At 28.1% G+C, this 13,700-nt stretch overlaps 2 protein-coding genes and 1 pseudogene across 4 annotated transcripts; 1 reads left to right on the forward strand and 2 right to left on the reverse strand.

Annotated features, from left to right (window-relative positions):
* The first annotated feature begins 4,552 nt into the window (after positions 1-4,552).
* Positions 4,553-6,044, forward strand: LOC149055915 (uncharacterized). 2 transcript variants are annotated; one of them, XM_089226742.1, is made up of 3 exons: positions 4,563-4,882; positions 5,194-5,304; positions 5,416-6,044. In XM_089226742.1, exons 2-3 carry the CDS (start codon positions 5,211-5,213, stop codon positions 5,679-5,681), a joined length of 360 nt encoding a protein of 119 aa, XP_089082868.1. In that variant the 5' UTR covers positions 4,563-4,882; positions 5,194-5,210; the 3' UTR covers positions 5,682-6,044. The 2 variants fall into 2 exon arrangements, with proteins under 2 accessions (XP_089082867.1, XP_089082868.1); XM_089226741.1 differs by having other exon boundaries at positions 4,553-4,882; positions 5,194-6,044.
* A 755-nt stretch (positions 6,045-6,799) lies between these two features.
* Positions 6,800-8,280, reverse strand: LOC107173142 (peroxisome biogenesis factor 10-like). Its single transcript, XM_015523541.2, has 4 exons — positions 8,016-8,280; positions 7,757-7,914; positions 7,448-7,690; positions 6,800-7,380 (listed from the first exon to the last, which is right to left on the reverse strand). Exons 1-4 carry the CDS (start codon positions 8,128-8,130, stop codon positions 7,036-7,038), a joined length of 861 nt encoding a protein of 286 aa, XP_015379027.1. The 5' UTR covers positions 8,131-8,280; the 3' UTR covers positions 6,800-7,035.
* A 557-nt stretch (positions 8,281-8,837) lies between these two features.
* LOC149055916 (52 kDa repressor of the inhibitor of the protein kinase-like) lies at positions 8,838-10,464 on the reverse strand (annotated as a pseudogene). Its single transcript, XR_016191669.1, has 3 exons — positions 10,287-10,464; positions 10,042-10,203; positions 8,838-9,364 (listed from the first exon to the last, which is right to left on the reverse strand). The product of XR_016191669.1 is annotated as a 52 kDa repressor of the inhibitor of the protein kinase-like (transcript).
* Between the last annotated feature and the right edge of the window lie 3,236 nt (positions 10,465-13,700).

Genomic DNA, 13,700 nt, shown 5'->3' on the forward strand with positions numbered 1-13,700 from the left:
TGAGCAAGACCAAATTGAAACGATACGTAATAAAAAAACAATGGATACGGGCGACCAACACTATTTTAGCGTTAAATCGCATGGGTGCTAAATTGGAATAATAATTTTTTTTGAACATGGTTTATAGGTATATTATAACTGCCATATTTAATGTATTATAATGTGTATTTTATAACTTCACTATCAAGTTCTTAGTTGAAGTTTTATATATTTCGTATGGTTGGTCTAGGTATACAAATCAACACAATTAAGGGCGCCACAATATAATTAAATATAAATCAAAACATAAGTATAAAATAAATATGAATATAAAAATGTAAGTAATTAAATAAATAATAAAAATATATAATTATGATTTACAGATAAAATCCATTGTCAAGTTGAAATTCATGTTCTTGAAAAATATTATTTTTTATATAATGCAGTTAAAGTGGGTATCGAGGGTACTTATTTGAATCACTAAATTTAAATAACATAGTATACAGAAACAAAGTGATCAGCAGTGCTCAGCCCCATTTTTAAGTCAATAACGCTATGATACACAACCTGATTTTTGGAATTTTTAAATATTGTACAGGACCATATTTTCAAACTCTTGATATTTTTCGTTTTATTTTAGGAGTGTCTTGTGGATATATTAACTTCTTTTTTTCAAATTAACCCCCTCCCCCTTTATTTTGGAAATTACTAAACAGATTATCTTTCTGAAAATGTTGACTTAGCAAAATCCAAATTCGAACGAATTTTTTTTCTCAGTTTTAACTTTGTGATATAAGAATAATATAGGTCCGGGCCCCGTGGACTAAAGTAATGGATTTGGAAGATAATTAAGGAATTAGGGATTATGGTAATATTACTATAGTATTCAAATTTTAAAAATGTAGTAATCAATATAAAATTCGAGAATTATAATTTGTAAAAAAAAGGCTTAAGTATAAGTAAATACTAGATCCAAATGATCCAATACCATAAACATTTATAGCTTTGTAAAACCACTTTGAGAAATATTATCCTACGTACAAAAAAGTTAATAGTTATGAAACTACTCGTTTGAAATTTGAATTAGGTACATAAATTGTACAAACAAAATTGTTCATTAAAATTATCCACTAATTAATTTGTATTAAAAAAAAGAAGGTTTTCATATCAAAAACAGAGTTATTTTTATCACGCCACTGCAGGTACTCCTTGAACAAGTTGTACATTAAATTTCAAGAATTTGAAAATTAGGCCCTTAAGTATTAAAGTATATTTAATAATTGAAAAAATCAAAATCTGAATATATTAGGAACATGGGAGTGAGGATAAATTGTGAATCATCCTATATGTATGTTTAAATAGGTATACGTAATTTAAAGTTTTTATCGTAAATAGATTTTTCAATTTTTAATGACAATCTGTCAACCAAAGTATAATGTACTATAAGTTTTATAAATGGAAAAAGAATTCTAAAAATTTGATGTGTTCATATCGGATATTATTGAACAGGAAGTTTTTAGGTGATAAAAATTTAAATAGTATAAACTATAAATAGATGCAGTACAATAAGAGACCACTTATTGCTATTTTACTCGGCATTCCCATTTGTTCCAACTAAAACATTATTAATAATAAAAATAACAATTAACTTTTAATAAAAAAACCCTCAATTTATTGTCATCTTCTTTAAAGTTTAAACATTCATATTTCTAGTAAAAGTAATGTTCTTTTGATTAGAAACAAAAAACATAGGTTGCCACTAAACAATTTGTGATGTGATCATAATTATATAAATACTTCAAGTTATACTCAGATAAAATATCTAATTAAAAAACACTAAAATGTAGGTACTTAATACATTAGTTCTGCCAGTTAAATAATGGATCAATATATCAATCTACACATACATATAAACCGGATAACGACAACATATAATAAATTAATAATAAGGAAATTTAAAAAAAATATACTTTGTATAATTTTTCATCGTTAACATTTTTAATTTTTTACTTCTTTTAAAAATGATATATATATATATATATATATTTTTTTTTTTTTATATCATATTCCTGATAGTAACAGTGTAGTATTTCAATACATTTAATTAGAATTTTGAAAGCATAGTTAATTAGTTATAGCTTATAACTTATTAGAGTTCACCATTTAATACTCGTTTAATCTCGCACAATGTTATAGTTCAATACTTCCATTCATTTAACTTAGGTATAAGTCATAAGTTATAACTCATTATAGCTAGGTAACTATATTGCACATAGGTATGTTATAAATTCGATTGTAATAAAAAAATTATGCTTCAGACTATGAAATCAAAACTGTGAGTTATATTTCAACAAATTAATAATCTTGAAAATTGATTAGTGTACAATTTCTTTTTCAAAAATGTTGTTTTGTAATGACATCAAAATATGTAAAAAATAAAATTTGTCATGAGTGTAGGCATTTAAGCTATCATTCAATGAACTCACTAAACTACTCAGATAGGTTAGATTGCGCTCAATTTTTAAGTACCTACTCGTGCGTTTAATAGGCATGCTTAAAGTTATATTATCATAATTCATTTTAAAGTGGTAATACATTGTTATAGAATAATATACACGCGTCGACGCGTCATATTCGTATAGGTATCATATCATATTCATATTCATATTAATAATACCAATTACGAATTAAATTAAAATCACCTTATCTGCATGTTAATTATATTTTGACATTTATATAATTTTATAGATTATTATAACAATACAAAGATGAATGTTTTTATAAATCATAAATACCATAAACTAAGCACTTATGAAGGCATTCGTTTATATCCATCTAGATAGAGATAACAAACTTATATGTTTAAATGTGTAGAACTTATTTAAAATACATATTATGGAGTAGGTATGCAGTGTTATAGTACATAACATTTATTATTAATAATGAATTTCAATTCTGTATAAATAATAAATATCATACAATTATGCATTTGGGTGTAATAACTGGTCTAATGCAACACTAGTGCTATTAAATTTATAGAATATTTTGATCTTAACATATTGTATTTAGATAGTAGAATGGTTTCTCATTCCCTGTGTTATTAATTTATTATTAGACTTTTAATTAACTTACATTTTTATTTTGTTGACGATTTGTGAAGACATTTTATTTTAATAATATGGAAAGACATTTTTTGGAATTAATTATTAAGAGTGATTTAAAATCTTGTCAATTTAATATCTTAGTATTGACTTAGTGGCTACCTATATGTCTGTAAATTGTAGACTGTAGTTATATTAGAACTATAAAGTGGGTAGACACAGTTGTGTGGTGAAAATTAAGCAGCCATGATACACTGCATAATATAATTCCGTACCTACCACTCTAAATCCTTAATATAATATTATAAAATAAGTATAAATAATATTTGACTGTAAATATTTGAATTGTTGTTATATGTTATTACTTACCATAAGTATCCAACTATCCCATCCCCCGAAAAATGTTTTCACCATGACACCTAGGCGTCTTAAAACCCTATTTACCACATATAATTTGGATAAACAGGCAGTAGATAATAAGTACTAGTTTCATTCATAATATGTAATAGCCAAAAGATTTAATAACAGTTATTATTTTTAAATGTTGTAATTAGAGTGATGTAGAATTACTTTTTGTAAGAATATGAACAATAAACTTATTAATTGTTTTGTTTCCAATTAACCTGTAAAAAATGTGTACATCAATGTGAAAATGTATTGTTTTCATTTGACAAATTGTAAGTGTTCTAGATCCTATATTACATTGGTCTTATGATACTATTGGATGAGATCAATGCAACACAATAATATATAAGTTTATATATACGTACATATTAATTATTAATGTGTATACAGATTATAGGGTTATAACTTAACCGATTAATTTTTATACATCTACTGCTGTAATGACAGGAAGAAAAAATATCACCTATCCCATCCATATTTATGTTTAGTTAATTGTAAAATATATTCATTTTAATGAATTTTTGTTTATCAGATTGCATTACATTTTTATCTGTTGCACCAAATAAGAACATTTTGTTCTTGATAAATAATAATTGTACGATAATTGTATTAATTAAAGGCTAATAATAAAGCTATAAATAATACATTTAGTAGCTAAACAAAATTAAGTATCAATAAGTCTTGGCCCTAACCAATTACCTACCTCATAAAAGTATTAGCTAGGTAACCACCCTTAGAATATTGATAACCAAGCCACTGTTTTCTGGTTAGTACTGTTAGTAGAGATAGTATTCATCTATGATGTATTATTATAACTTTTTTTTTTTAACAGTAATACATCTTTGCTTCATCATTATTAATTTTATTAAAATATCTGTTGAATGTCATTAATTATAATATATCTAGATATTTATATTTTATTTGAAATATTCAATTTTCTAATAAATTATTTTAATTTTTAAATTTAGGTTTAATTAAATAATTTAATTAAAATTTTTTTAATCAACATTTGTCCAAATATAACACACAATTAAATAGTTACCACAATAGTTTTCATTACATTACAGATATTAATATTCTTTTGAGTTTGAACACTTCATTTAAATATATTAACTTTAATCTACACTACCGTAAAATGGGGTGTATAGGAACTACGGGGCGAATAGGAACAAAAAGAGAAAAATTTGTTTCGAATTGATAACGCTGGTGCAAAAGTTAACAAATTTTTATGATAACACCGGCATTTTGTTTCAAATAACATTTAGGTGATATTGACTATATCGCATTTGGTATAGCACCACTTTGTTATCACTGATAAGCTATTATCATTATCGTTTTTTTTTTGTGAAATTCAAATACACGAAAAACTTCATAGGAAAGTCATACACGGAGTTGAGGTAAGCAATTTTTACAATTATTAAAAGTTAATATACATATATTAATAATGATTTGTTCTATAATATTGGAATTTATAGTATTTTCTTGAGTAGAAAATATGCTTCAAAGTTCAATACTACTCATCTGTGTCATAAATGGGGTGAACAGGAACACTCGAAAATATTAACAAATTTCAATACCTACCTACCACATTTATAAAAATTTCTATTACCTACCTACCTATATAAATGCTATAGACTAAGTGCATAACAAAAAAAAAATTTATAAGTTATTTAGTAGCAACCTAATTATATTATTTGTATTTTAATAGGTACCTTTATTTTCAAAATGCCACGTACATACCAGAGAACAGTTAGAAAAAAACCATTGGCAAAGTACACCGATGACCAAATAAATTCGGCACTAGAGGGCAAAACATCAGGTATGTCGTATCGTGACTGTTCCAAAAAATATGGTATACCTGTGACAGTTTTGCACAGGCATAATAAATTTAAAGAACTAAATCCTGGTATGGTATCCTGGATTGTTGTAGATTTTTCCAATTACTCTGGATCAAGACAGTGTTCATCAAAAAATGTTTTATTCATTGGTACTGTATTGGAAATAAAACAATCTGAGGTTCAAGCATCTTTTGTAAAGTATAGTCCTACAAAGTTGGATTCAGGAAAAATTTTTGTTTTCCCTGATCCTGAAGACAAATGTTGGATAAATAAAGAAGATATTATAGGAGTTTTAAATCATCCTATTCTTCAAAGAAGAGGACAAATGCTGTTTGCTGTAAATTTTAATGAATGGTAAATTATTGTTACCTGCCTACTTAAAAACCTACCTATCAAAATGAAAATAAAAGACTGTTAAAAGAAATTAAGAGTTTACAATTTGTTTTAATTTAAGTTGTTATTATGATATTTATTAAGTTATCTTAAAAAGAAATTAAAAGACTTATGTATTTTGTTGTTATGTTTATTGTTATTATGATATTTATTAAGTTATCTAAAAAAGAAATGAAAAGACTTATGCTAGGTATTTGTTTTAATTTGATTTGTTATTATAATATTTATTGAATTATTTAAAAAAGAAATGAAAAGACTCATACAATTTGTTTTGATTTAATTTGTTATTATGATATTTATTAAGTTAGGTACCTATTTAAAAAGAAATGAAAAGACTTATTCAATTTATTCTAATGTAAGTTGTTGTTATATTATTTATTAAGTTATTTAAAAGATAATGAAAATAATTAAGTTGTTTTGTTTTAAATATACCTGATGTAATAAATTATTATTTTAATTTGTTTTTAATTAATTATGTTGGTATTTTTTTAAAATTTCTTTTAAAATTAATAAGGTAGGTATGTCCTATAACCTTTTTAAAAAAATAAAATGTGTTCCTATCAACCTCCAGTTGGTTAGAATAAGAAAACTTGAGAACATTTTAACTATGTTCCGGTTCACCCCATTAACGGGGAAATAGGAACACGTTTTTAAAAAAAAATATTAAAAAAACTAACAGACTGAAATAAAAAATTTCCCATTATAATAACGAATCAGTGTGTAGTCTATCTAAAACACTTTTCGGAAAAACTCTATCTAAAAAATTGGCGTTTTTATGACCAAAAAACCTTTAAAATCGTTCCTTTTCACCCTGTTTTACGGTAATCAGAATAATATAATGTTCAATTTCTTATTAGTTATTATACTTCCATTAGAAATCATTTGATGATTAAATAGTTTAATATATTAATACAATTATTAAAGAATTAAGGCTGATGCAAGTGTAAGACATGACAAACAACTCCTGTTATTGGTAAACAATAGTAATTGGCCATGGTAATGCAAATTATAATTATTTTAATCTTCTAGTGTGTAAGTATATAAGTAGGTGATGGATACACAAAAAATAAATAAATAAACGCATTATTGTGTTGTAATTGTTTTTTATAAAAGTAAACCATCAATAACATAACAATTACAAAATAATTTGATTATCCACCGAGTGTCTAACCATAATACAATAAGCTATTTTTTAGATCATTTAAAAATGTCTAGTAAAATACATTAATAATTTACAGATCAATTAAAACAGTAGGACAGCAATTTTTCCCTTTTCCATATTTAAACGCAATTGTACATTAAATTTATTTTAAGCTTACCTAAGTAAAATTTTGTAACGGTACCACCATTCTAGGATTTAATGCTTTGCGGCATATTGGACAAAAGTTATTAGTTTGCAACCATTCATGAATACAATACCAACAAAACAGATGTCCACAAAACGAAAGTGAGGTATTTTGTCTGGGTTCTAAACAAAGAGAACATTTACTGCCACTGTTCATTGGAATTGGCTGACTGGGATTTTCTTCTGCGTTCTTTTGAACATTTGGTGTTTTAAATGCAGTCATGATTGTGAGTACACTTAAATGGATGCCAGTCAACACACTAAGAATTTTGAACACATGTAAAGGCCTCTTAGGATGGTACCATGGAGTTGCATATACCTTGAAAACAGTACAAATAAATACTAAAACTAAGCTGTTTAGGTTTAAAGTTTAAGTCTTTGCTTACATATTTAATTGAGAAAAATCGTTTTGCCCACGTGTAAAAAGAACCGTTCCAATAAAATAATACTCTGTTAAAGCTTTGAAGCAATGGAACAAGAGATTTTATGGTCGTTGTGAAACGTATAATTTGATCTTTGGCTTGACTTGTTATCGATTTGTTATGTTGAATGTAAAAGATCAAATGATCCAAGGCTAAGATGATGAGTCTGTCTCCAAACACGTGGGCTAATATCATACCAGTGCTTTGCTGTAAATTACGAATTCTTGGTGAAAAATTTATTATTTATCCCACTATTATTTGCATTCTAATAACCATAAGTCCTGGAATGTGTTTTCCAGTTTTTCCAACTTGAACAATTTTGGTATATTCTTCGCCCAGTGTTTGAAGCTTAAACAACGTTGTGAGAGCGTAGTACAGTAATTGTGACGTGCAATAGATGTTTTGTTTATTTACATTTACAAACACATGTCCTAAAAATTGTAATTATTAGGTGTAGTGAACTAATGTTTAGAATGGCAGACTTAACAAAAAAAGTCAACTAATACCATACTTATTATAGTAGATTAATTACCTTTGAGTTTTAGAAGGAATCCACATAGCTGTCGATTGATTCGTTCGTAAAGTTCCTCATCTTTTTGTTCCGCTCTCAATATCTCCGCGGGCCCGCTAGGATTAAATGCTGACATGATGGTTTTCCGGTTATATCGAGATTATATCGATCATTTCATCAGAAGTTATATTTTCAGCCAGTGAATTGTCTGTGTATTACTATTAACGAGAACGAAAATTGTAGGCATTACAATATTTTTCGAATTTTTAACAGTGATGTGATTGCATTATCAGTTATAATTCTTATCAGGGGCTCAACTGACCCTTCGGTACTCGTATAGTCGTCGGTACTTTGGTAGCTTCACCACAGATTATATGAAAACAGATAGTGCACTTCCTATAACGCAATGCAAAAAATGAATACGGTGTTCTAATTGGTTTCCGCCCAAATCAGTGTTACCACAAATGCCAATGCTAATTTATTTGATATACATTCATACAATATTTTTGAAATTTGGATAACTTACTCACGTTTTATACGTAGGTATTTCATTTTTTGTCATAAGTTCTTCCAAACCAAAAGATATGTTATTCCTGATTTCACCAAAATCTTTTTGTTTGTTGTGTAATCTTTTTGCGTTATTACACACCGAATGAACAAAAAATGTATTCAAAAAATCAATTTTGAGTCATTTCGATACACTAATGTTTGAAATTACTTTATTATTAGGTTTTACGTGGTTTATAAACAATAACATTAAAAGTAAATACGATAGGTAAATTCTGATTCCACCAAAATGTTGAGTAAACATTTCCATAAAATTTCTTTGGAAAAAACACCAAATTAAGCATGTAAAAACATATATTTTTTTATAAAAGATTACAATAATATAAAAAATACACAGTTAATTAAAATATAATACATAACAATAATAGACATAAATCTTAAAAATTAATGCTTCATAATTTATAAAACAATATCAAGTTTTTAAACAACATAAGAAAAGTGAAAATTAATAAAAAATTAAAATTATTTAAATCTTAATTGTACAAGTAATTAATTAATGTCATTTTGTTTGTCATATTACATAAATCAAATCCTACATAAAGAGTATTAAAATTTACAAAAATGTTTTTTTAATTAAATACAATTTAAATTACTTAATATTATTAATCTTGTATGGTAAGTACTTATTTATCTATAGATGATTTAATATAGATAATTCGTATAATCGTTGTAAGATAATGAATGTGATGATTCTGCACTAAAAGGACTGGAACATGATGCTCTTGCTGCCTGAGCCTCAAATTCTAACCTTTCCTTTTCTTCCTCCAATTTCTTTTCTTTTTCTCTCTCCAATAATATTTCAGCTATAAATTACAGTTTTTTGTTTATAATAAAGTAGTTTATTTATTTGCAAAGCATTGGCAAACGCATTGAAAAAAATCATATAATTTGATAATACATTTTAGACTTAACAAATTAGAAATTTTACAGTTTAACTTATTTTACAAAGAAGGAAAAAATGGGGTGCAACAAAAGATCATTTCCTGAGAAGAATTATAGTAGTGTTGCATCCCGACTAGGTCGATTCATACATCAACATATGAAAATGAATAAGTCGTGGTTGTTCAAGTGTAATTTAACGTTTATTAAAATAGAACTTGCATGAATACAGAATATATAAGCTTAAAATATAACCTTACAATAAAAGATGTTGAGTGGTGTTACGACCTGCCTCTGAATGTCGTGGATATCCCTAACCGTCTGGCGACTCCGTCATACGAGGGGTCCCAGAAAGACTGAGTATTCCAATACATGATTCTTATGCAGTATTAATTTAAAACTTACGAAAATGTGTCATTGCACAACCTTATGTATAGGTAATTTTTAGTACGGACAGTATGGGTCCGTAACAGTAGCTGAACAATCCATATGCATCTCTCAGCCGTGTAGCAGCAGCATAAAAGCATAAGCAAAAGCAAAACCAAATTAGAAGTTTCCATTTAGTATAAAATATATTAATTTAAATAACAAAAAGTCTTACCACTAAATATTGTTGGACATTGTAAGACGGTTCTTATTCCTGGGATTTAAAAACATATGGTCTTCAAAATGAACACCACATACTCTATAACTCTTTTGTAAAGAAGCAGGATCTTTTCCTAACAAATGTAATGTTTGACATTTTTCCATCCATTGTTTACACCTATAATAGAATATAATAAAATAGTAACACAACAAATCATAAGATATACAGATTAAAATTATATAATAAACCTAAATACTCACCTCGATAAGTCACTTGGGAATCTAAAATAGCTAATGTCTGTGGTTTTTGACATTTTATTATTGCAAAATTTAACTGCACAAGAAGTCATTTTGAAAAAACTGAGATTTTTAAAACACGAGTGTTCAATGAAAAATTAAAAAATTTGTTTGAGGTTTTGTATGTTTTGATTTTATGGATATCACTATATCAGTATATCACCATCAAGTGTGCCACCAGTATACGGTATAATTCAAATATTTTAAGTCCGCTAAAATAGTCACATTGATTTCGGCGGAGACCTTGGCGGTGATCTTATCAACCATTTTTTGTTTACATCGAAGTGCACTATCTGTTTTCATATAATCTGTGGCTTCACTGTTCACTAGCTTCGTGTCGATGGACTAGCAAAGTAGCAACGCTGGTTAATACACCTTCATCGGTCCATCTCATTTCTCCCATAGAGTTAGAAAAAAAGAACTAGAAGAAGAGAACCTAACACCATGACAAAAATAGATCTATTTTGTCATGTCTAACACCATTCACGACAGAAAACAGAATAGAATTTCACTTATTCTTTGCTATTACTCTACAGTAGTATAGTCCATCCTACGTCCCACAATGTCCATTATTATTGTTATTCGGTCTTTAACTTGTTATTGAATGTTCAATATTGAACAGATATACTTAAAATTTTTCTTCGAAAATCTTGATCACCAACTTGTAACAATAGCCACGTTCCGTACTCCAGCAACAGAAGCTGTCATCAACACAATATACATTTTCGTAGTTCGTTCATCGTATACTTTAATACTTACAAACTGCAATCATGGCGAAATACTGAAATAGACAAAAATATTTTTTTCAGAAGTTTATGTTTTTTTTTTATTGCCGAGCCAACCGTTGAAAATGGGTGAAGTTGATTATCAGTTTTCGGATATGATTTGTCTCTGTACTTCGCTCTTGCAAAAACTGCTTTAACTTAAATCTCTAACCACCATTTTTAACCAAACTGACAGTTGTTAAAGTCAAAATAGTAGTAAACATAACCCAACATTAGTATTTATTGCCCAAATATAACCTCTGACTTTAAATAAAGTATTAATAAATAATATTGTATTCCTATTTCCTGTCGATGATTTTTACAATATTTTAGTTGTATAAAATATGCATTACTACCCATACTCAATTTTTCTTGAATATGTCTGTTTTTAAGAATTGAATCTAAAAGTGTTCGAAAGACTTGTCGCTCTTTTTTACGTTGAATGTAACACTCAAATATTTACATATCATAATTTTTTATTCTGATATAATGATTATAATTTAATATTTACTTTTTAAGAAACATTTTCTTTGATTCGCCAAGAGGTATATTTTGTTACTCGCCCCTTCTCAGTAGGTAACTATGTAGCTTAGATTCCATGATTTAAAAGACACATTTAAATAATAATTGTAAAATTATCAAAAGTTCTAAACGTAATTTTGTTCTATTCAAATGTTAAATCCTTCTTATAAGTTATATGTTATAACTTACTAACTTAGGTATATTGATTGAAGTTACCAGTGAATTAGTATTCGTAAATTGTATAACAGTAGTTCATTTAGGCGGGTACCAAAAAAAGTAAATGTGTTACTTTTTTACATACATAAAACCTGAAGAAGTAAAGACGAAAGAAATTCGACTTGTTTCTCTCCCCGTTTGTTGTAACAGTCAAAAGTGCCTTTGTAGTAATACTTGAAGGTATAGAGACGTCTTGGGATATCGTTTTCCATATTTAATACCAATGAACCAATGTATTCAATTCACCGAGTTACGCATTTTGGGAAGTAATGAGTGTTAATTGTAATACATGCAAATATAGGCCAGACCACTGTGGCACTGTAGGAATTTTCTTGGCGGCTCATCGACCGTCGCCGATAGCAAGCGAGCCGAGACAAGTTGAAATAAACACAATTTTAAAACGATTTTCAATTTTCATCTATTAATATAAAACATGGCGTCATGGCATGCGGATTTGAAGTGAGACTAGATATTAGATTTTTAATTAAAATTTTGTATTAATGCGACGAGTTTTTTGGGGCCACACAAAAAATAATTGGCGGGCTGCAGCTTATTGAATATGGCCAGGAACGGCGCTAGGATTTGCGGGGCCCTGGGCAAAATAAATAACAGTCACATTACATATTATCCAAACTAACTAATCTCTGAACAGTATAAAATATCATTTAAGAACTGCGGGGCCTTGATTATAATTTTAAAATCGCGGCGGGGTCCGGGGCAATAGCCCCGATTGCCCCCCCTCGCGCCGTCCCTTAATATGGCTGATTTAACTCAACCAAATCTGTGTTGTTACTTTTAATATATTTAAATGCATTCGCCTGCTATGATTAAACTTTAAGTTAAGAACATTACCCGTGTCACTATGTTGGTTTTTTACGATGTTTAGATTGTTATGCTAACAATCTAACATTGTATATATGTATAAACATTTTAACATGCTCAAAATTTACATAAAAATTGAAATATCATAAAATAGTCGACGAATCGACTCAGATAATTTTTAACTTAAAGTTTGATAATAGATGAATCCACTGAATACACTCTAATATTAAAAGTAACAACATAATTTGCAAATGGGCCTGAGAGAGAAAACAAATGGATCTGACATAGTGACATCTCATCCTTATGCCCTTATGGACTTATTCAAAGTTTGGAAATATATAGACTGGTGGTTAACTACGTATACGTGGCACGGTGGTTGTGTTGTCTATAAACCGTGCGATTCATAACAGATATTTATTACTCACAAAATATTATTGTTTTTGAAAATATTTTGTTATCCTTATAATTTTTAGGTTTTTTTTTATTTTTTGAATCACAATATAGGTACACTTTTAATTTCAACCTCGATAGCCTATGGGCCAACCAAAATTGAATCAGCACCAATCGGGGGAAACGCAATTACTTATTTTACAAGTAGGGAATAGTGATATCATTGAATTTCCTTTGTGTAGGTAGCTATGGTCAAACCATCAGGCACATATTAGAAGAATGCACTGTTACAAAATTCACAGGAAGTATTGAGAAAATACATAGAGAGCGCAGATGCCATTAAATGGACGGAAAACTTAGGGGTGCACTTACGATCTAGCCCAGTGGTTCCCAACCCATGGGCCAGAGCAATGTGGTACTGGACTGCGGACACTGGCCAAGTATCTATGCTAGCGGTTCTTAACCGGTGTTCGGTGGACTTGGTAAAAGTGCTTCGCCAACATTTTAAAATCTGTGAAAAAAAAAATCCGAATCCGTAAAGTAAGTTTCATTGTTATAACATTCTTACTTTTATGGACTTCTATAGACAATAGACTATGATAGAAAAGTGTAAGACGTGTATGAATGAATATAATGTAACGACTTATTTAATAACAAAAATGGA

Source organism: Diuraphis noxia, unplaced genomic scaffold, assembly GCF_037042655.1.
Source record: "Diuraphis noxia isolate RWA-SAM2 unplaced genomic scaffold, SU_Dnox_SAM2 contig0004, whole genome shotgun sequence".
Lineage (NCBI taxonomy): Eukaryota > Metazoa > Arthropoda > Insecta > Hemiptera > Aphididae > Diuraphis > Diuraphis noxia.